Below are 24,462 nucleotides of genomic sequence, written 5' to 3' on the forward strand. Positions count from 1 at the left end.
CTCCTCCCTCACTTCAGTGATGAAGCAAGCCCAGATTTCCAGGTGAAGGTTGAAGTGTATAGCTGCTGTACAGAGGAGTCTTTATGTATAACAAACACTCCTAAGAAACTGGCAAAGAAACTTAAAACATCCCTCAGCAAAGCTACAGGGAAGAAACTCAAAGCTACACTGGAAGAAGACAGCACTGAACCCCTTTTGCCTGCTGACCCAGTCATCCAGTAAGCCACATATATTGATGTTCTGTTTTTTTAGCTTTTAAAATAGAAATAGGCCAAATATAATTGTAACTTTTTGGCAAACTGCCAAGGAACTGTTTTTTTCTCTACTTGCCCAAGTGAACAAAAATTTACATTTTAAATAGGAAATGAGAAAGTAGGTGTGAATTCCAACCATGTAGCTGAGCCTTGGGGCCTGGTTCTGATCTTGAAACACACAAGCAGCCTTTATCTTTGTGCTCCACAGCCAACCAGCTGGTAAATCCACTGTTCTTTGCAAACTCCATAATATTTTTAGTTTGATCTCTAGAGGAAGTTGAGCTTGTACAGTCTGTGTGTGACTCTCTGTCCATGTACCTCTTCTCCTTCCCCCTTCCCTGTTTACTTCCTCCCCCATACTATTTTTGCACCTAGCCAGTGTTGCTCATACTTAACAGGTAGATATATGTGTAAAAGTTACACATGTCAAGTTGTGTGAAATAGGAAAAGGTGTGTATGTAGTCAGGAGAAACCCCTCCTGTACCCTCTTCCCTAATTCCACTTGCCAGCTTTTCACTAAAACTCTGCACTGCCAAAGGCACTTTATAGTTACAGGCTACTTAGCAGGAGATTTCTGAATTGACTTTAGCACAGGACATTTTAAAATGACTTACTGGTTTTCAGTGTTCATAAGCATAAGTGCTTTTCCCAATAATTTACCTGTTTCCTTTTAAAAATTAACTGCCTACTAATATTTTCCAGCTACTTCAATTTCATTGGGATTTAAGCAGGACAAATACTGAATTTGCAAATATTAATAGCATTGGGGTTTTTTTATTGTTTTATATTTTTTTAGAAATAAATTTTTCCAAGTAATTCCTTTTTTTCGGCAGCTGACAGTAAAGAATCAATGCTTAATTCTTGCTAGGTGTTTAGTCTTAGTCTAGTTTCATATATCTATTTGCTGGGATTTTAAAAGGAAGCTTTCAAGCATACTCTATCTTTGTTGAACTGATAATAACTGTAAACTGATTTTTCTGTTTGACAAAAATAGACATCCAAGACATCTTATCCACAGAGCAAAACAAATTTTATCACTGACTTTCCAGTGGATTCCACCTAATGACAATGCATTTTTCAATCTGCATCATGTCAGGTGGTTGTGCTTTCCACCAGCTTCAGCTGAGCCATGAGACACTATCATTAGACACAGTTTGAATTAGATATAACCACTGGCTTCTCTGCTTCAGTATAGATTGCCTGTCTTTTAAGGAAAAAGCACCAGTAGGCAATTTAAACAGCTGCCTCCTCCCCTGGGTTTTGCTTTTGGTTTCTCAATTGAATTTTCCTTCCCTCCATCTTGGAAGTTTGTTGTTTCTACTGTAGATAATCATCTCACAGTGACTATTACTTTCTTAACACAATTAAATGAACAATGAAGTGTTAAATGATGGCATTGCTGGGTGATTAAAATAGTTGTTTGGAAAGAAATGGGTTATTATAGGCAGAAAATAAGTTGTCAATTTTTTTATAGGTTCCCCCAAGGATTTATATTAGTTAGACCTTGGTATGTAGCCCTTATAAAAGGGAAGAGACTGCAAGATTACAAGAGATCTTTCAAGTATTCCCAGAGAGTTTTACCAGTCCAGCAGGGGAAATTAAACTGCAACAAAAAAGTGAACTTTCTCTATTATGCGAACACCTTTTCTCTGTAGATTTCATTTGTACAAGCCTTTTTCTTTCCAATGCACACATGAGTGAAATTCTCCATTTCCCAAAAACTCTGTGATCCCTCTGTTTCAAACTTGTTGGCTTAGAAATCACTGGTTAGTGAGGGAACTGTCAGACTTGGAACTTCTTGAAAAAGCTTAGTGACAAAGGGCTTGATTGGTTGCTGAATTAGTTAATTTGAAATATACTGATATTCTCTCTTATTATCCCTCATTTAGTTTCTATACAGTCTTTTGCCTGCTTAGCTTTTCAATTCTAGCCTAACTTTTTTTTGTTTTTACATTTTTCATAGAAGAAAAAAATTTTAGTACAGTTTTGCTATTAAATTACAGTGTAACCAGATTGCTCTTTGGATCAATCACTGGAGAGTGTCCCTCAAGTGCTGTTTACTGGTTTGCTGACCTGGCCTGTGCAGGCCCTGGTTGTTGTTTGATGTATTGTCCTCCACTAGACTGAAGGTGCAGCAGCTTCCATGTCCTGTGTTTGATTTGGCAAATCCCCAGTGATATTTAGCGGGAAGTACACAGTCTAATCTGGTGGCCTCACTTTTATGGTTGGGTTCTTGTTAGCACCTGAAGGTTATATTTGGTTTTACCCTCTGTTATTTAATTAATCTGATTGAATATGGAGCATATTGAAATTTTTAAATTTTTTTTTACCTCACAAGTCTTCCACTCACTCCTTCACTCACATTGAATGAATGAACTAAGACTGGGTTTTCTAACATTGGGTTTAATATTTGGGAATAGATTCTGGAATTGAAGATGTCTTAATTAACATACATTGATAGGGTGTTATAGTTACACCTTCCCACACCCAGATTTGTGTGGAAACTTCGGTGCCTCTGTCTCTTGATCAGTAAACAGATTCAACAATGAGCCTTTGCCACAGACATGTTGTGGAGAGGAGCTGCTTGGGGTGTTTTTAATGAAGTTGTTACATGGAAAAATACTACAGATATGCAAAGTACTGAATGAGATGCAGCAGGCAGATTATTCTTTGTTATACAAAGAAACTGCCATTTAAGGTAGTTAGCTAATTCCCTGAAATGCAAAGGAAAAACACAGTCAACAATCCTGATTAGCCAGTTAAATCTGAAAAATATCTGTAGATAAAACTTTCCTAAATTATATTGCAGCTGCCTGAAAGGAATGACTTGTATTTTAGAATGAAAATGTTACTGTGGAGAATATTTTAAAAGTGAAGTAGCTATTTTTTTTGGCAACGTTGTTGTGGTAATTAGTCATGCTTTAGAAAAAAAAAGTAACTTTAGAATCAGCACAGCAGTTTTATCTGTGAGAAGAAACTGAAGTTTTTGGTATGCTTTAAATAGAATGGTAATGCATTGCTCAACTGCTTGGTCAAACATAATCAGTGGAGAATCTTTTGTTAAGGAACAGTTTAGCAGGGAATATATACAAATGCTGATGGGTTTTTGTTCAGATTTCCCTCTTGAAGTGCTTCATGGCAGTGGTTTTTCGCCCAGGATGTTATATTGTATTTAATTTTCTCTTTGTTCCCTGGAGACAGATATGTAACACACCTCCCCTCTAACAAACTTCCTACTTTTCCTCCTCCTCTTTCGTTAGGGTTAGGGGGAGGTAGACACTCTCCTTATTTACTGCAGAGCCAAAGGTCTGAAAACTTTGTATGTTCCCACTGTGCTAGTAAGAAAAATAAAATTTGAGCAGTATTAAGATGGTAAACTGTTCTTTGTGATCTTAGTTCTATGGTGTCTTCTCAGCTTTTACACCACTAAGCTTTCTTATTACTGAAGAAATTTTAAGGCTCTTGTGCTAGATCCTGTTGGGGAGAGTAGTTAGTGATTTGGAAGGGTTTGTTTTCTTGTGAACTTTGTCCTAACTGCCATTAGCCAGGTGGAATTCCTACTGCACTGCTGGACTATAAATCTGTTACTTGGTCTGATGAGTATTTTAGAGAAAAGGTTAAACGTACTAAATTTATACCAGTTTATTCCAAGAACTGCATTCCACAATTGCACTGTGCTGAATTGTAAGAGTGATACTTTTTTCCCCTAGGCAAAATACAAAACTGAGATAAAAGATTCTGAAACCTCTAAGTCCCAATAAGTGAAAAGAAATCCTTTCTGCTACAAAACTGACCATACAATTTCTTCACAGATTTCTGCCTGTAAATAATCAATCTATTGGATCATATTAAAAATACATATGTAAACAACTGGTTTATAAAGTGTAGTCTGCATAGGCAAAGCAAGGAGCAGAGCAACATGGAGAAGCATTATAATGCCTTTTAATTTTTAACCTGTATTTTCAGATAAAGTTTGTCATCAGTTGTTCCATTAACTTTAGGAATTTTTGAACCTATTACCAAATCTAATTGCTTTAGGCCTAGGAATAAGAGCTGTGATACTATTGAAAGTTACTTGGTGTCTGACTAGAGGAGAGAGGTGTTTGAGCATCCAGAGAGTGCAGAGGGTTTGGATAGCACAGCCTGTTATGCCTGTGTTTGGCTGCTGCTGGCTCTTCAGGAAGCACAAGCCCAGCTCATAGGCAGTAACCACATGAGAAGTCTCCTGGCCAGCAGGTCCCAGAGAGGAGGCAACAGAAAGAGTTATAATGAATGATGTCATTGGCCTGGAAGTCCTGGGGTGGGAGGAATTAGAGGTACACACATGGGGGCAGGAGATAAGGATCTAGGAGGGAAAGGAACAGACTGTGGAACAGCGTTTACAAGGAGAACCAGAGACACAGGAGTTGTGTGGGAAGAGTTTGGAGGTGTCCATCTGTGGTCACTGACAGGTCCTGCCCTGTACCTTGCCGTTTCCTTGTACCTAAATGTGGTCTCTGAGGCATGTCTAGACTCCCTTTAATTACTGCTTGAGCAACATGAAGCAGAAATGTCCTAAACGTGCCTTTTCTTTCACATTTAGTGGAGCAAAGTACAGTTTGCTGGCATACACCACTTTGGGGCTGGAAAGTGCTGAGGACAATTTCAGGACCCACAACCTTACCATTACAGGAAATGGTAAGTACATATGGTATCAATTTAAGGAAATAAAAAACCAGTAACATTTTGCATTAAAGTCTTGTAAACTAAAGAGCTTAAAGAGATTATTTTTCTTGATACTCAATATAGAACAACTTTAATAAAATATTTAACGGCTCTAAACCAGGCATCTGTACACAGCTGAATAAACTATAAGTTGAGTAAAATTTCAAGTCCAGATGAAAATTTAATTCTTCTGGGAGTTTCTTCTGTCATTTGCATCTCCATCTTATGTGAGTTGTAGTTATATACAAATTATTTCCCCTTCCTCACAACCAAGGAAGGGTATCAGAATGAAGAACAGCTTGTTCCTCTGTAGTCAGAAGGAAAGAAGAAAAATGGTTTCATTTTGGCGAGATTGTTTGAGGCCCAGATTTAACACAGGATGTAAGTGTGTGTGCTCGCAGTCTGTGCTGGCTGCTGTCCTTCAGCTTGGGGGCAGCACAAGTTGGGAGCAGTCAGCCAGTCAGCCTGAATACTGACACTGGGGGGGGACTGATTATGCTGCAACTGATGGTGTTATTTTCACTTTTGGGTACTTTGTCCATCATTTTCTGCAAGGATAGCCCCTCCCATAAGCCATCCTCTAATTGTTAACTTAAGGCATGGGACTCTCACTGTTGCTTCTGGGAATTTAAATCATTTACTGGGGTAAACTTGACCTCAAAGGGAATTTCCATCTTTACATTTCAGTAATTCTGAATAAGTACAGATTTGAAGATTTATGGGCCTTTTTTTTCTTGAAGTGTTGGATGAATAATTCTGAGTACCTTTCGTATTTGTAAGGCTTTCTTTATTAGTACTTTATATCTTTCTTCTTGAAGTTCCTTTTTCTGACATTAATTTACATAATTTAGTCTGGTCTGGTGAGAAAGGACATACCTGGATATTTTGGTTCATTACAAGCATTTCTAAACCTTGACCAAAGACAGAGTCACATTAGTGGAACATTGCATTACCTACTTCTAATTATAGGAGAGAGAGCTCTTCTGTAGTGGAGCTGAGTGATTCTAATCCATTAGAAACTCCTTGGAACCCTAAATGCTCCTCTAGTGCTGAAGGCAAAAGTATATACAAATTCGTTATTGAAGCCTTATTGAAACCACCTGAAGCAAAGTGCTCATGTATAAATGTAGCTGTGTGCCACAATGGGATGGGCTCAGGGATCACATGAGATGAGAGGGCCAGTGTACTTACCTTTCAAAGAGTTTCTAGCTCTGAAATGAGCTACATTTTATGTAAGAACAACTCTTTTTTGCAGAGCAATATTACCAATTTTACTTGAAATTATTTTGAAATTTACTAATTTTTTCTATTAAAAAACATTTCCTGAAAACTAAAAATCAGTTTTAATCTAATCCCACAGGATTAAATTTCATTCCTGAAAATATGCATATTTACACTCAGGATCTTAATGTACAAACAGATGTAGAAAGCTAAACTATATGTTTAGAGCAATTTTTCAGACCTGAGTGTTTGTCTGTCTTTTGCCTTTTTCTTTCCCCTAGAGGAATCCTCTTTTTGGCTACCCCTGTATGGAAACATGTGTTGCCGTTTAGTTGTCCAGCCCTCCTGCATGGCCAGGGATATGATGGCAGGATTTCTAAATCAGCAGGTAAGAAGACCTGCTTGTGTTTGCATCCTGGGCTGTTAAAAGCTGTCACTAAGAGTCATTGTTAGAACATTTGCTTTTACCTGAAGTGGTGTGTGGAGAACTGTTGTCTTTACCTGTTCTGCCTGGAGCAAGGGGGAAAACTCTCTCACAGCTACATTAACAAAAGGTACCTTCAGTGGCTGAGCATGGAGAAATCAATGTTTCCTTGGCATGAATGACATAGGCTGTTAGTAAAGATCAAGTAAAGTTCTAGTTTCAGAGTTGGTTTGCAATGTTACTTGATGGCATCAATCCTAGTAATCCTGTGGCTCTCATCCATGTACGTACCCCTTGTTGTGCTGCCACAAGAGTTCTATCACAGGCTGGTGAACTGAGCCGTATTTAAACTCATCCCTTCAGAAATTATTCATGTGAACTCACTTTACTTCTGTATTTTGGTTTGTTGCACAACTAGGCAAATGAGAAGGTGATAGTGGAGGGCCAGAGGGTCTGGGTCATTTGTCAGGAGTGCTGAATTACAGGCTTTAAACTGGTTGTGAAACTGTTATGTTTTATGAAAGCTGTTCAGAAAATTCATTTGAGGAAGTGGAAATTCTATACAAATGTCTTTGCTTGAAATTTGTTGAATGTACTGTGTATTTCCAAAGTGAAATACTTTTTTTTATTTCTATTATTGTGCAATTGCTGTAGCTAATAAAGGTGCTTTCTTTTTTTATACTAGACACCAGATCTAGATTTCATTCTGTGTGAACCAGCAGATTCTTTATTATTAGTGTCACATGGCAAGTCTGTGAAAACTGTAAAACACCAGAATCCTTTTAAAGTACTGTAACAGAAAGTTTTTGTTGTAGGAATGAATTCGGTGTGGCTAAGGTTTGATCACTCAGAGCTGATATGTGTGGACCTTGCAATATGGTTGTGTTTTAGGTTTATGTTTGGCAATTTCTGACACTTCTTCCCCTTAGCAAATGGTAGGAGGTCTAACAAGCTGGAGGAGGCTGTATTGTGTACTGAGAGGTGGCAAACTCCTTTGTTATTACTCACCAGAAGAAATTGAGGCTAAAGTGGAGCCAGCATTGACAGTTTCCATCAACAAGGTAAAATTGGTTGTATGGGGATTTTTTTTTGTTTGTTTTGATTTTTTTTTTTTGGGGGGGGGTGTTTTAAAATTTATTTTATTATTTTGGGGTACGCTCTTTTTAGTTTAAGAAATATGTGCAGTCATTTGGGCTCTAAGCTGCTGGTATGCAAGAGTGCTTTATAGATAGAATGAGGGTGGGATGTACTTTCAGTGAAATTTACATCCCCAGCAGGAACATAACATTCCTTAGCTGTGGATGTGAATTCCTTCTATTGCATTAGACTGGTTAGCATAGAGGCAAAAAGGAGGGTGTTTTTCTCTAGGAAACTAATAACCTTTTATATCACAGTTCTATAAGACAGCCCTTGGAAATGTATTGCTTACAGTCCCCTAGCAATGCTTTGGTAGACTTTTGTCCTCAGCAAGGTGGAATTCTAACAAAAGCTTTTTTGTTGTTACGTGTTATTTGGCCACAGTCTTAATTAGAAGGAGAAATGGAAAATTTTTCAAAATATTTTAGTGCCTTAAAATAAGCTGCTTTTCTTAATGCTGGTTTTGTCCAGAGCATAATAACTTTGGAAACGCTGTTCTCTAGGATGATATTATTGCTGTTGTTCATGCCTTGAGCTTAAAATGTAATTTTAAAACGTTGCTTACTGGTTGGCCAAAGAAACAGTAATTAACCTGAAGTAATGTTTAAATTAGTAATGTTTTTGGAATGACCTTCTAGAATGGCAAGAATTAGAGAGAACAGATGCTTTCAAAAACTGGTTTTGGTGCAGGAACCAAGGGTTAGTATCCCATAAGGATGGGCAGAGGAGTTAAGTGTTGTTTGCAATACCATGGCTGGGTTCCTCTTACATCCATGAACAGACCCATTTGGGAGCTGTGTTAAGCACAGGCTGCTCTGGGTTCTGCTGCTGAGCTGTGAGTGCCAGGCAGGCCCAGGGCAGCCCCCCCCCTGCTGGGGGCTCCAGGCAGGGCTGCTGGGGGCAGCAGGAGCCTTGGCTCCCACCGTGTTTGCCTGTAACCAGTTCTCTTTCCTCACTCATTCCATGGCTGCACAAATGCCTGTGTGGTACAAGCACAGGGCTCAGCCGTGGCTGGGAACATGTGGGGGCATGGGGTGACAAAGAATGCTTCTTACAGCAGCAGAATCAGCTCTGGTGCCTTGAGTGTTCCTGGGAGAAGTGACTGCATTCTCATTCAGAGTGAGACTGCTATAGAACCCAAACATTTAAATAGGTTGTAACAATGTGACCTGTTTGTGTTAGGATGGTTTTTTTAATTGCTAAGATTTAAATTGATTCCTTAAATAAAATTACCTGGTTTTCTAGTGCTATTTTTCCTTCCAACTGTTCATACATTTACATTAAGTAAATATTTATATTGTGATATATATTTAAGTAGGTTTACTTCTTCAGTCACTTTCAATTTCACTAAGTCAGCCTCTGCCATAAATCTGTTTTCCAGCTGTTCACAGTATCAGTTAAGAAATGGTAAACTTTAATAAATTATAGAATGCCTAAATAATTTTAAAACATGACAGGAATATTTTTTAAAATTATGTATCAGGCTGCCTCGTTTCTTTCCTTGGGGTTCTCTGTTTTAGTCTAAACCCTGATTTTGCTTTTCCTTTTAAAATAACAATATTGTCCTAAGATATTTTTCTCCTTCAAGTAACCAATGCACTTAGAACCTAAAATCCAGCTTGATAAGCCACTGCTGAGAGATTGTCCTTATGTTTGCAGGGTATCCTTAAAGCTAACATGTAAGAGGTACATGATTTATGTATCTTACACCATTTTACAAAAATATCAGGCTGCTGGAGAATGACTGTGAGAATTTCCTTCTTCAATGGAAATAAAAACAACAAAAAACAAAATGCTATTGAAAACATATTTGGATCCTTTACTACTTAAACAGTTTCTCTTGAAAATAACTTAATGCCTGCAGATGTTTTTTGATTCCTTTGTTATGAAATTTCTCGTGCAGATTAAATGAAAGCAGACTAATCGTATGGGCTTGTCTGCTACATGTTGTTAAAGAAACAGCAATTTCAAAGTGAAAGTTGAGACTGAACGTCAACTCTAGACATTCTAAGTAAAATCTCTTAGGGTTGCATATGTGGCATTTTAATTTGTAATGTGAAGTTGATCCTTTACATGTAATTTAAAGATACTTTCTGAGAAGTAATGAAATCATCTGGATTTATGAGAAATTCTCTGGAAAATGTTCACACCAATAGCTGTATTTCCAATTCCCTTTGAATTGAGACTTGAAGAAGCTATTAAGACCAGCAAAGTCATTACTTCAACTTTAGATGACTTCACTGCTACTGCTGTTGAGCAAGAATGGTTCTGCAGTTCCTATTATGCAAGTGCTACTGTTATTGTTCCAGCTAAATGTGATTATAACATATTATATTGCACAACTAAGTAGGAAAAGAGAAATGATATTTTCTGTAGCAAAGAAAATTTACTGGAATCCAATTTGAAGAAATATCTTTTATGGGCCAGTTCCTGATTTTTTTTCAAGTTTTCTTTAATTTGAAATGAAAAATAAAGGCCTTGCCTACACATGATAGCTTAGTAAATTGTTGCATGTTCCAGCAGTTCACATTAGTTGCTCAGTGTTTGGAATACATAATCTGCTGTGTTTGGTTCATAGATTATAAAACTTTTTTTGTGCCATAGGTGCTTGAAGCTTGAGGGATTCTGGGATCTTGCTTCAAATTGCTGTAGTCCCACAATTTCCTTCCTGGCATATTTTGTCCATGCAGTCTTTGTGCCGGGGCTCTGCAGTCGGCAGGCCCAGGGCTCTCTCCGTGCCCCGTGCTGATCACTGAGGGGAGCAGGGTGAGGAGTTCCCACAGGATCGTGGGAGCACTGCTGATGTAGTGTTCCCATGCATCAGGAAGGAGCAGAGGGACAAAATCGATTACCTTGAATGACAGTCCTTGGTAGTACAGCTGTTCTGGTTAGGCCAGGTACAGAATTTTGTTGGAAAATGTGGTGATGGTTGCAGCAGTGTAACTTCAAGGGAACCATCCATATTTCCAGGGAAGCAGGGAGTTCATCCTTGGGCTGGAGCAGAGGAATAGGGATGTCAGTTCTGGACCATGTAAGCTTTTGGGGAGCCAGCAACATGGGGAATATTCACTGAGTGTCTTGGGGAACTGCAGCACAGGGAAATGTGATAATCCCTGAAAATATCTGTATTCTCTGTAGTAAGGACTTTGTCCCACTGGTTGGCTTAGGAAAAGCCTTCATAGCTGTGAAAATATACTGGAAAAGCACAGGCTAGTTAAGTATCTCCAAATGTCTGGTATCTCATATCCCATTGCTCAGTTTAGTCTTGCAGTTGTTGAAGGAGGTTGTGGATGCAGGCAGGGGAAGCAGGTAGAACACCCAGATCCTTGTACCATACATGCTCAAACTGAGCAGTTTGCAAGCTGCTTTATTGGCTCACTGTTGCTTCACAAAATGCTTGCTGGTCATATGTTGCTATCTCCTTTTCCATGTTTTCAGCTGCTGCATTGCTCCCAAGAACAAAAGCACAGATATCCTAGTATTGCTTATCCATGTCATACTCACACGTTGTACTGACCAGCCAGTGGCCATGAGGATGTCACATTAGTACAAGGTCACAAAACAAGGAAGGGACAAAATATTACCTGATAGACTGAATTTGGTCTTCTGCATTAATGTGTTTGAAAGCCATAATTTGAAATGTAACCATTTTCCCCTGCTTGCCTAAAAAATATCATGGAAATTATTAATATTACAACAGAAACCAATGCATGTACAGGTTATACTTGCTTCCAGTGTTGTACTGATTTTCAGTTGGTTTATTTTTTTGTACTAAAAACATGAAGAGAGTTTGTTATGTGTGATTTGATTTGTTTAACCTTAAAATAGATACACAGAACTTGGTCTCTAGGTTATTCAATATTTTTAAGAACTGTAATTTGTTCTGATGTCTTAAAATGGTCTTTATAACCAGTGCTTCTCAGTGTGTCAGGAATGGCTTATCAGGAAAATGTTGTACTTCAGCAGTAAAAAAGTTCTCTCTGTGTCTTCTTGTAAGCTTAAAATATAAGCTTTCCAGAGAGGTATTATGAGGTAAAGAGATTTTATTTGTGGGGAGAAATATAGAGTAAGGTTGGTATTTACAAATACCATATATTTTTCCCTTTTAGTCTTTCCCCATCTTCAAAGAAACAATCTTTTGCATAAAGAATATAAAACTGGCTTCAGCTTCCCCAGAAGAGTCACTTGAGTTCAAGATTCAATTGTTTTCCTGTTGCCATCCACTGATTGTTGTGCTCGTTACAATTGCTACAGCAGAGTTGGTTCAGTTTTTTTATAAGACTGGGAAAGATATTATTACAACATGGTAAATTAAAACACTTTTTGTTGTGTTTTTTTGGGGTGGTTTTTCTGCCTTTGTTTTGTTTTTAATAGCTTTTTGTTGGTTTGGGTTTTGCTTTTATGAAGTGGAACTGGGCATGTCATGTAATTCACCCAAGCCTGACAAATTCACCAGCCCATTGCTGTAATGGCGTCTCGTATAACTGCTGAAATATTCAAGCATCAGATATAGATTGTTGCTTGAGGATTCATCTCCTTTGAATAATACCACAGTTGTGGGATAAAACCTGCAGCAAACATCATTAAATAAACCTGTGTGTATGGTATGCTTGAAGTTCTTACCTGTCAAATGTTAATCTATTTGATTTCAGTTTTTGCTGGTATCTATGGTTACCTGAGTTAATGGGATATAGAGCACTGATGGATGAATTACTTCATCTCCTATTTTTAGACAGAAGAATTTAAATGAACATATCCATCAGATATGCTACAAGCAGTTGTTGGTATTTCAAATGGTTACTTCAGTAATGCATTTAAAATCTGGGGAATGGTCTGTAGAGTAACTTTTGTTTTTCTGAGTATCGGAACTAGGCTTATCCCCATGGGATCCCATGCGTAAACTTAATTTCTGTAGGTGTATGTTTAATGTCTTTAGCAGATGTTTGACATTTGGTTGAGTTGTGTAGAAGGGAACTGGTTGTTCTGTCCTCCCTGTATTTTGAGGAGCCACCTTTGTGGTCAGATTCCCTGTCCATCCAGACAGGAGATGTTTGAACACAGCCCTGGCTGTGACTGTTGACTTCCTTCAAATCCTGGGCACTGCCCATGCCAGGAGTGCCCTGGTGTGGCAGGGGCAGTGCATGCTCCTGCTGTGTGTTAGATGTCCTCATGTCCTGCTGGGGCTGGCCAGCTGCAGGGGGCTGGTTGCTGCCCTGGCACCAAAACTCATTACTCTGCTCTCCTGGGTGTGCCAGAAATCCTCTGAGGAGCAGTGCTGCAAAGGGCTGCTGCTTTTTCAGTCTGGTCAAGTTGCACGTGCAAAGATATTCCCAGGGCTTCTACTTCTACAAATAAAGTGATGTTAGTTGTTTTAATTTGCTCATTATGTTGTGATGAGCAGCAATGTTGACCAGTTGCGTTCTGGAATTCTTCTAGTTGTGTTTAGCTAAACTTAAAGCTTTTAGCATTTTACACACAGACAAAAATCACTGAGTAAGGGATAAGTGTTTTTTTTTTAATTGTAGTAATGCCATAACAAAGAAAGTAAATGCTCTGAAAATACCACTGGATCTAGTCTAGAGCAGTTGAACTATGTCCCTGAACAGAAGGAAAAACCTTAACAGTGCTACTGTGTAATCTGAGAGCTTTTCTAACTCTAGCTGAAGAGATTGTTTAGACTTGTGTTGTACTTTTTGGATATATATACACATTTAATTATTTCTGTGTAGCTTTTCCTAATTAAGGTAAAACTAAAATGTCTATTTTTAAATGGGAAATAGCTTTTTCTATTAGAGAAAAATCTTGTTCTAATAGAACTGTATGGGTTACTGCTACAAATGCCCCTTTAAAAATGGCCTAGGTAAGTTTCTTTTTAATTTTCCTGTCACTATTGTATTACCCTGAATGTCCTGATGCACTAAGATGACCATTAAATGAATACAAGTTTACAATGCAGTGGGTAAACAGTGGTCCACAGAAGTGCAGTAGGAGGTGTAAATGGGAGCTGTAATAATGTGGTTGTCCATTTGAATCATTTGCAGAAAAGGAGCTGCTTGTTGTTATTGTAGATTATTCACTAAACTGCTGTGAAGAGTGAGCGCTGTGAGATGAGCTGGTGAAGGTAGAGAGAGAGGGAACACAGAATTGTAGTACATTCTGTAATTCAGACTGAACTGTGATAATTGTGTTTTATTCCCTTATTTTTCATCTTTTATGCCATTTTAACAGTTTTATGATAAAACAAGTTTGTAATCAGTTCCTGACACTGGTTCTTCTTTTTCAATTGGGTATTAATCTTAAGTAGACAAAAAACCAAATTCTATCTTCCTTACACTATCATTGGCCCTAAGTTGATGCCAGTGTGAAGCAATAAGTCATTAGCACAGTTTGTTGTTCCTAGGAAACCAGGATTCGAGCTGTGGATAAGGACTCCAAGAGAAGAGCTAATAACTTCTCTGTTATCAACCCTGTGTCTGGAGAGGGTGTGACACAACGTTTTGCTACTGACAGTAGGGATGAACTTCATCAGTGGATGGAGGCTTTCTGGCAGCACTTTTATGATCTCAGTAAGTAAGCAGGCAGTGCTGGCAGCGTGCCCTGCGAATGGGGCATTATGTAACATCAAAGGGATCTTTGAGCAATTTGAATTGGAATTGCCTCATAAGCCTTTGTTTGCAGGAACGAAAAGAAAAATGTTCTCTGGGATAATACTGGGTGGTGGTCTAAGTCGTTGGAAGGCAAATATTTGACTAAACCAAAGTCCATGTGTTCTTGCAGGAAATCAGAGGCAGAGTATGTCCATCAATCTCAAAAAAACTTGGTCTCTTAGCAGTGTTCTTGATAATGTTTTTAGAGTGATAAATTCTCACCATCTCTTCCTCCTTCCCCCTGTAGTGGGAGGAGTCCACCTCTGCCTGGGCATCCTACCAGTGGTGTGTTGGTTTGGTGAGATCCTGCAAGTATTAAACCTTAGTATGGAAGCCTTAGTGACAAGTGGTGAGGATGCTGGAATCGTGTGGGATCTTGGCTAGGATGGGGATTCAGCTAGCTTTTGGAAGCAGTCACAAGTCACCTTGGGGTTTCCTTGCTTAGCAGTGTTATGGATGAATTAAATTACATTTTGTTATAACAGGGATTGCTTGATTCTGTTGTAGTTCAAAGGTTTTGGTACTCCTCATCACATGGGAATGTGCTCACCCAGCCACACTCCATCCAGTTGGGCAAATACACACTGCTTAGCTGGACCTGGTAAAAGCTGCACCTCAGCCTTTGTAACAGGTGTTAAAGGGTTACCCTGATCCTTTGGCAAACCTCTGGAACAGCCCTGATCCTACATGGCAGAGGGAACTCATTTATTGGTGTGAAATAGTGTTGTGTATTGTGCTCCTTGTTTATCACCAAACCTTTATTATAAAAACTACATAGATTAATTTGCCTGTGTCTTTTTTCTCTGCTTTCTGCTTGACTCACAGACTTACTGAGAGTAGAGACTGTCAGCTTTTATGCTGCCATTGACAAAGCAGAGTTGCTTCCCAATAGGCATTTTTATCAGGTCAGAAAACAAAACCAGGTCAATTAATGAAATATCAGTCTTTAATCAGACACCAATCAAATTGGACAACACCAATCAAATAATTGATCTGAAGTTGTAGAAACTCAGAGTTGTAGTTGCATTTCCAGTCATTTCTAACTTTGATTTACAATGAGAAAAAGCACTATCAATTAAAGAAACACACCAAGCAAAAACTAGGGCATCCTCTTTAAATTATCTGTAGAGTAGGGTAAAAGATCTACTTCTTATTCATTATAGATAGAATACTACCCACAGATTTTTTGAGACATTTTCTTTGGATTCAGAAAAAAATGGGTCACTTGGCATTTAAATGCCTTTTTTCTTCCCCGGTTCTAAAATTCTCTTAAAATTAATGTGCTCAGAAAACTTGGAATGATTGGTATGAACAAAGTAATTTTACTGTGTCTTGTTTTCCTTAAGGTCAAAATCTATTAATAGAAAAAGAGGTTTCCTTGTCTGCTAAGGGATAAAAGGCAAGTTATCCTCTATTAAAAACAGAATGTTCCTTTGCCATAACATTGTAACATTGCTGTATAACATCCGGCTTGCAGGATATTGGAGGGTGTTCCTGATAACTTGATGAAGCTTCCCAAACCTTAAATTGTTTTCTACTTTTTTCCCCCTTGGATTTATACTGTTTGGGGATTTGAAGGCAAATTATGATCTTTAGCCATCATAGTGTAGCAGTAATGCTGGGATGCTTAAACTCCAGCTAGGATCTCATGACCTTTGTGCTAAGAGAATGAATACAGAGGTGAAAATACAAACGCATCCTGAGCATTCCTGCTAAACAAAAGTAAATTCTCACTGTTTAGTATTACTTTGGAGATAGTTTCCTGACACAACCTAATAACTTCCATTTTTTTTCCAGGCTGATGTGTTTAAGTTCCAGTCATTGTTCTCTTTTCTCTCTCAGGCCAGTGGAAGCATTGTTGTGAGGAACTTATGAAAATTGAGATTATGTCACCACGGAAACCACCTTTGTTCTTGACAAAGGAAGCGACCTCCGTCTACCATGATATGAGTAAGTGGGATTTGCCTTTTCAAGTTGCAGAGTAACAGAAACAACATTGTCTGAATTCAGATGGCTTCTGGTGTTGGTGGTGAAACACTGAGTTTTTCAAGGACAATTCAGACAATGAAAGAGCAACATAACTGCATACCAAGGAGTTTGTATTAAGTCTGAATTTGTAATAGTGCAAATAATGAATACATTTTTATACCTTGAGCTAAAAAATCTGCAGTCTACCCTGAACACACTCAAAACAGCTGTCACTAGAAATAAACAGTCATGGTAGGAGTAGTGTACAGCTCAGGAAATGTAAAGGTAAAATTGCAAACCAATTGCATGAAATTAATCTGCCGTTCTTACAGCTATTTGAAGGCTTACCTAGCATAACTTACCTAATTTTTTGGTCTTTGGTAATGTTGAAAAATATGCTTGGAAAATCTAGCTAGAGTGTATCTGGGACTTGTATTTTTGCAGAGAAAAATGGTATGCAGCAGAATTTTTTAAATAGTTTTGTTACAGAAATAATATTTACAGACTAGGAAAAGTAGGTCACTTTGTTTTACTGGATCCCATGCAGTATTGACTGAGAAACACTGTACAACTCTAAATGCCTGACTGCTTGCTGCTTGGGATGGAGCTGTGATGATGCTCAAAATGCCATGTGGGTCACTGAGTTACCATGCATCAGAGCACTGAACAGTCAAGCTTTATCTAAGCTGTGAATGCAGAGCAGAAATGCAGTAAATGAACTACGCAGAAGCTTTACAATGGTAACACGGTAGCATAATTCCTCTGATACACATGTACCTCAGTGAGGAGCAGAACACAAACCCCATTTCACTCTTAATACACCATTTTTTTCTGGATTATATATAGTATTGGTAGTACCCTGTACCCAGCACTGGTGAGGCACTTCAAATCCTGTGGGCCCCTCACTACAAGAAAGACATTGAGAGGCTGGAGTGTGTCCAGAGAAGGGCAATGGAACTGGGAAAGGGTCTGGAGCACACAGGTGATGAGGAGTGCCTGTGGGAGCTGGGGGTGTTTAGCGTGAAGAAAAGGAGGCTCAGGGGGACCATATGGAGGGCATAGCCAGGGGGTATTCAGTCCCTTTTCTTAAGTAATGAGTGATAGAACAAGAGGAAACAACCTCCAGTTGCCCCAGGGGAGGTTTAGATTGGATATTAGAAAGAATTTCTTCACAGAAAGAGTTTTCAAGCAGAGGCACAGGCTGCAGTGGTGGGGACAGCATTTTGGAGGTATCTGAAAGACATGTGTAGATGTGGTGCTTAGGGACATGGGTTGGTGGTGGACATGGCAGGGTTAACAGTTGGACTTGGTAACCTTTAAAGGCCTTTTCCAACCTAAACTGTTCTGTGACTCTATTGAAAATCAGGTACTGCTGCTGTTTGAGGCTGGTACTACTGCAGTATACATGGAAAACTTAGTAAGAAGAATAAGAAATGGAGTAAGGCAGTCCTAAGGCACATAGAGAAAAATGATATATGTAAAGATGTCCCATTTTCTACAGGCTGGCAGCACAGAACTGTTTAGTCAGACTTTCATGGGCCTCCTGTGAAACAAAATTTTCAAAGCACTATACAACAAAATGTATTTAATAAGTAATACATACAGGTTCCCTGTAGTACTTCATTTTTTCTTGTGCTTGGAAAGAAATATCAGTGCCTACCCCACTGCCTCGATGCCAGCTGTCACAAAAATAATTCCCTCCTGTCACCTCCATTCTCTCTTGGATAGCATATGTAATATTTTCCACTTCATCCATTAATACTCTTAGTTCAGACTTGGTGAGACAGTTAATACAGCTTTGTATTCTGAGTAGTAATAAGAAAATACATAGAAGTAAAATCATTGATGATGTTTTAATCTAGGTTAATTGCTGTCCCTTAAAATTACAGGCATTGATTCTCCAGTGAAACCTGAGGGCTTAGCTGATATCATACATAGGAAAATTGAAGAGAGCAATGGTGAGTTCCTTCTTGGCCAGCAAAAAGAGTCTGCATCTGCCCTGTGGGCGTCACTCTTTGATGGATCTCATGAGATGACTGTTCAGAAAAACATACATCTGGACCCAAAAAGAGATACTACAAGTCCTAATGACAGCAGAGGAAAGAAAAGAAGAGCTCCACCTCCACCCTCTGATAAGTCACCCTACAGTGCAGAAGCACAGGTGAACACAGAGGAGCAGCTGGGCAAGGAAAACTGGAGGAAGCCTGACCACACACCTGCCAGCATCTCTTCCTTTGAGTCAGTGTTAGCTACAAAAATGCAGCAGCTGCAAACCCCCATTGCTCTTCCTCGCAAAATTGGTCTTTGTGGGAAAAGTGGTTTAGCTGGGGTGGGGAATCCTGTTTCTCTGGTGAGTAAGACTAAGTCTGAAACCAAACCAGTCCCAACCCCTAGACATAAAGGCATTACAGAAATACTAGACCCCAGGTCCTGGTTGCATCCATAGGCATCATATTTAGCTTAGAGGAATTGAAAGTTTCTCAGCCTTCTCCTAATACTCTTCATTAAAAGTAGATTTTAGCATTTAGCTCAAGTGTTTCCTGTGAGCCAGGGCATTACTGCTAGCTGCAGCCTCAGCTGTTTAGTGCTGGTATCTAAATAATTGCACTAGAATGGGGTGGGTGTTTCTGTCTGGAGTAACGGTGCTATCTCTGAAAACAATAGTTCAGTACTTTCCTCTTGAAAAAACCACAGTGTTCAGGGTAACCTCAGCTGTCCCCCACAGCAGGGATGTTACCAGTGCCTTCTACCAGTCCCTCAGCTTGGCCCATCCACAGCTCCTCAGACTACTTAAGTGGGAATTCACACATATTCAGCACAGATCTTGCAAAGTTGATTTTCTTGGGCTCCATGCTTGCTGCAACCTCTCTCTCCCTTGCTGTTTAGGAAACACTGCTTATATGGTAATCAAGTATGAAAAGCTTTTGTGCTGTTCTGAATGGCTCTGTAACTCCATACAAATTTCTGAGGCAGTTGTATCAATTTAGTGTGGGATTTCCCAAGTTCCTGCTGGTTCATGTGCAATTGGAATGGACCAGAATTATCTGTCTTTGAGCAAGGATGTGATCCATCACTGCTGTTTTATTTTGGGCTAAGACAAGCATTTAAAAGCAGTTGCTTGGGTATGTGCACGTGCTCATCTTACGGTTGTTTTTCCTGACAAACGTGGGTCTGTAACACAGCTCCTCCTTTGTGGAGCCTCTCAGCTGTTCCTGCTAGGGAGCTGGTTTGTAAACAGGCAGTGTTACTGGGAAGCAAACAGGGCTTTTTCACCACTTGTTCCTTCTGCAATAGCAGAGAATAAGCACTTCAGGTGAAGATACTGAACTTTGATATTCTTTCATCAGACTGTTCACCAGTTCTAGAAGTCTGGGTTGTTAGGGTTCCTGTGGCACCTGCAAAACATCTACTGTGTAAGAAAAAGCTGTGTTCTCTTGGATCCACAGCTTAAATACCCAGCCATTTCCTTGGTTGATGCATTTATCTCAGATGCTGGAACTTATCCAAGGGCAAAGGTCTGCTTGCAGTTCTCCCTCAGGAGACTTGGTGCTCAGACCTGTGTTGAGAGGGTCCTATCAACAACTGTATAAATACAGTTCATTATTTATTTTTTTTTCCAAAATGTGGATGGCTCTTGGAGCTTTACCATTTCTCCATAAGATACCGTGGGCATGGTTGGTTGTTTTATTTTATTTAATTTTTTGTCTTCAGCTAAGCTCTTGGCTCCACAGTTGTAAAGGTATCTGCTGAATTCCCTCAGTAGTTCATTTGGGATGGGGTTGAGAGGCAGGCTTCATTTACAAATCCTTTTGCAGGATTAGAGGCCTTTGTTCTAGAATGTCCTTATTCATTCTTCATTTAATCACGTTCCATTTTCCCTCTGAAACAACCATAATCATTCTTACAATAAATCATGCTGTTACTTAAGTGGATGGTTTGTGAATGGTTTATAAATAGGAACAGAAAAACTGAAGAAAAACTACATGATTATGTAAATCAGACAGTCAACTAAGTGGACTGTACAACTCTGAATAAGAAATGGGAAAAATTGGGAGGGGGGGAAGAATATTTTCCAAAATGCAGCTGCAGTTTATTTAGCTTTAAACCTAGCCTTAAAGATTTCTGTGCTCAGAAAGAAAAAAATACCTTTTCTTGGTAACCCCCTTTAATTTTGTAGTTATATTTTTTAAAAATCTCATAACTATATAAGGAAAGAAGGCACCATAATGAGGATTTATTTTTGAATTCAACAGACCATTGAATTTCAACAAGCTGTTTCGCTATTAAATTCAGTGGCTTTGTTTTGAACTGAACATACGTATTTTAGCAAGGCATTTAATATTAATTTGAAGTCTTCAAGTGATGAGAATTCACTCATACCTCCTGTTGCAATACTTAATTACCCCAGGTACATTTTTCGCTTGATTTTCTATTTGCATTTCTAGCTCCACCTTAAGTTATTTTGGTCTTTTTATGCATTTGATTGCTTATATTGATCTCTGTAGTATCAGCTTTTCTAATTGCCTGTGTGTACTTATAAATCATGATTATGTCCCTTTTAACCTTTTCTCTGATGAGACACACTGAATTCCTTAACTTTCCTATGGCAGTGAATGTTATCTGAGACTAATTAATCTTCACATTCTTCTCTGTATTTCTCATGTACAGAAGTATTTGTAAGGGTGACATCTGAATTAGATGCCACATGTCAATAGTGATCCATCAGGGCTGTATAGAGCCATAATGTGATCCTCTTGCTCTGATGAATATCTCCCTCTCTCTCTTTCCTCAAAAATTGCTTTTTGGTTTTTTTTTTTTTTTTGGTGGAAGCATTGCCTTGGATGCTGACTGTTATGGGCCAAGTCCTCTTTAGAGTCTTTCTCAAGAATGTGGTACATCATCCTCTTATTATCTTAGCTTATAATTTCTTAGAAATACAGATGGTATTTTACCAGCATTAAAATACTGCTCATGAAGTGATCCAGATTGCTCTGTGTAAGTGACCTGTCCTCATTCTTTACTACTCCAGCAGTCTGCATGTCCTTTGCAAATTTATTGCAAGTGATTTTTACAGTTTATTCCAGATCATTGATTTTTAAAATTGAATGCAAGGTAAGGTTTGTAGAGAGAGGTGATAAGTTTTTATTACATCAGTGACATGGGTAGGGGGTGGGGAAAAGCAAACAGGCAGGCCACTGAATTTCTGTCCTTTTATCTCAGAGCCTTTAAAACTTTCAGTTCGATGGCAAACAGCTATATTTCTTGCTGAATCCCTATCAATACTGTATCTTGACATTATTATGATGACATTTTAAAGAAAATTACATGTTCATCTTGTTTTCAGAAGGTTACTCAGGGTAACACCTCAGTGCAGGTGTCTTTGCAAGTAAAATGCAACTTGATGTTCAAGACCTATTCTCCATGAAGCTATGTTGATATTTTATATCTGTCCTTAAATTAGACTCATGTGGGCCAGTTCATGATATTGCAATGACCACCACTAAGCAAACAAGGCCATTCATTATTCTGTTCATCCGCTTCAGAACTACATAATCCCTGTTATGAAGAAAGAGTTGATTCAGGTTTTAGTATTTATTGTAACTTTGCCTTTCTTTCCCCTGCCCTGTTCTGTGTTGCCATTACTGCCTTTGCATCTTCTGTGAAGCAAGTTGGTTTAACCAATAAAGCCTGCAGGCTCTCAGGAAACACAGAGCTCAGCTATACAATAAAGCCAGTGCCCCTGGAGGAACTGCTGCTCCCAGGCAGCAGAGGAGAATGTAATGTTTCACCATCTTAGCAGCTGCATTCAATGAGGATGCTTTAATTATATGACTCAAAATATCAGGGATCAAAACCCAAAAGTCATTTGGCAGCTTCCTGCTGGGAAGGCTTGGAGGATCTGTGGCTTCTCCCAGCCCTTGTGTCCCATTCCCGTGTTCACATGTGTGTAGGCAAGTTGGAATGCTGTTGCCTGGCTGGGAAGTCCATTGAGAAGCACTTCTCCCAGGGTGAATGGCTCCAATGATCCAGTGTGGCACAGGGAGGACGTTGGTGGCACCTGCTGAACTACACGTGGGATTAGAGACTTCTCTGAGGAACATGTCAGGCCTGCTCTGAAAACTGTACCTGCTTGTTCTCTGCTGGGATTAATTAATGCTGCTTAAAACCAGAATTGAGTGATTGGATGCAGTCTTGAAGTGGGGGAGACAGTAGTCAGCCTGAACTCTTCTTTTAGGAAGTACAACTTGAAATTAATTGCTAGTTCAAACTTGAATATCAATTTCACAGAACATAAACTTCTGAAATATTGACTGAACAAAGCCTTATTAACTTTTTATATTTACCTAATGTCTTCAGCTGTTTACTTGGTTTTGGAATGGTAGATGGTACTTTCTGTGGTTTTAAAGGCATTACCTTCAAATGCTTACATCTTTACTAGTATTGTGGGTTTTTTTTTCCCATGGTAATAATACTAATAGTTATTTTATGGTGGCTTGTACGTATTTGAAAATACTGTCCTAGTATTCAGAGTTGATTTCTAATTAATGCAAACTGCCTTAATAGAAAAATGGAAATTTGGACACTAATGTATTGTGAAATGTTAGAACAGAAATCTTCTTATTTTGCTGCTAGCATATTGTATTTCTGTTAAAATATGCAAGTGAAATTAAAAACGTTTCTAGAATAAAAGGTTTTTGGTGTAATTTCTTTCAATCTGGAACTACATTAAGCTTTACTCCAGTGTATAAGCCATGGGTGATGGCTGCTGTAAAATGAGAGAGCTCAGGGCTGGCTCCTTTTCCTTGAGCCTGCCATGAATATACCACTGTATGCTCATACTGACAACAGCCAACAGTATTGGCCTCAGTTTTCTGACCTGGAGGAAGGGAGGAAAAGCCAAATTGGCTTTCAGTTAAATCAATGCTCCCTGCCATTCACTGAATCCAACAAACACCACCCCCTGTGAGGAGGCAAAGTCAGAAATGTTATGAGATGCACCTTTTTTCCACCAATGTGCCAAAACAAAACACCCTGTTTTAGCTTTCATCTTACTTCTCTCGTAGTCATGGAGGAAAAGATGTCATGACACAGATTTCCATCTTGCTCTCTGCTTTATAAGGTGGCTTCATAAATAAGCCACTGACATCCATTGATTAATTAATTAATCCATCAATTAGTTGTTTTCCTTTCACAGGCACCCTTGTGCTGAAGGGGAACTCATTTACCCACCTCACCAGCTAGAGCTCAGTGTGACACTGCTAATTTAGAGCTAACTGAGCTGCTCAAGTAAAGTGTTCTTTTGACCCAGTTATAAAATTACTGTAAGAAATGCAAAAGGAATTGCTGGATATTTTAATTTTGGAATAAGAGTCCATGAAAAAAAAAAAGTGGGATTGACAATTGCAAGGCAGGACAGTGCAGCTGAGTGATTTAATGAAAATTGTGCTGCAGCTAAAGCTGCTGCAGTTTGATTTAAAGAATCATGGGAATATGATATGATGCTCTCTTCATATAACCATTAGCAAATGGTTAAACTGTAATTGTTCCATATATGTATTATATACTCACAAAAACCCCCAGTTTGTGAGACATCAAAATAAATTGCTTTTTATGAGGAAAGAACAATCTTTCAAGATTTTTATATCAAGATAGCTTTTTAAATGTTTTTTATGTACCTCCCCAAAGGGAGAAAATTTATAATAACTAGTGAAGTGTCTTTTATTCTGTTACAGTATTTCTTCACATTTCTATGAACTTCTTGCAAAATAGCTACAAAAAGACATTATTTATAATATATGTTGTTTCACCTGAAGGGTTTTTTTCCGGCTCATGTCCAGTGTTTGGTAGTGATACAGGAATGCTTGCAGAAGAAAGTCATTTCATACACAGCTTCTTCCCAGCCCTTAGTAATTACAGACTTTTTAATATGCAGACGTGGGAAGCCTTTTAGTCTGTCAAAGTTTCACTTCATGTCTCTGTCTGGACATGAATTCAGAGTGGCAGTTAAAAGTAAAAAATTGTATTCTTTAATTTACTTAAATTTTGGCATCACTGCTGTCTTGTAGCACTTGCAGCATGATGATATGCCACAAGAGTTTTCTTTCCA

At 38.7% G+C, this 24,462-nt stretch overlaps 1 protein-coding gene across 6 annotated transcripts in view; it reads left to right on the top strand.

The window, feature by feature from the left end:
- The window catches only part of RTKN2 (rhotekin 2), a 51,748-nt gene extending 28,709 nt beyond the window's left edge, over positions 1 to 23,039 (top strand). For all 6 annotated transcript variants that reach the window (XM_030240956.2, XM_030240953.2, XM_050976592.1 and 3 more), the window contains 7 exons: positions 18 to 218; positions 4,837 to 4,931; positions 6,461 to 6,567; positions 7,533 to 7,664; positions 14,141 to 14,306; positions 16,230 to 16,337; positions 18,245 to 23,039. In XM_030240956.2, coding sequence (XP_030096816.2) covers positions 18 to 218; positions 4,837 to 4,931; positions 6,461 to 6,567; positions 7,533 to 7,664; positions 14,141 to 14,306; positions 16,230 to 16,337; positions 18,245 to 18,801 — 1,366 coding nt within the window. In that variant the 3' untranslated portion in view covers positions 18,802 to 23,039. The remainder of the gene's footprint in view (positions 1 to 17; positions 219 to 4,836; positions 4,932 to 6,460; positions 6,568 to 7,532; positions 7,665 to 14,140; positions 14,307 to 16,229; positions 16,338 to 18,244) is intronic.
- The last annotated feature ends 1,423 nt before the right edge of the window (positions 23,040 to 24,462 follow it).

Source organism: Serinus canaria, chromosome 6, assembly GCF_022539315.1.
Source record: "Serinus canaria isolate serCan28SL12 chromosome 6, serCan2020, whole genome shotgun sequence".
In the NCBI taxonomy this organism is placed as follows: domain Eukaryota; kingdom Metazoa; phylum Chordata; class Aves; order Passeriformes; family Fringillidae; genus Serinus; species Serinus canaria.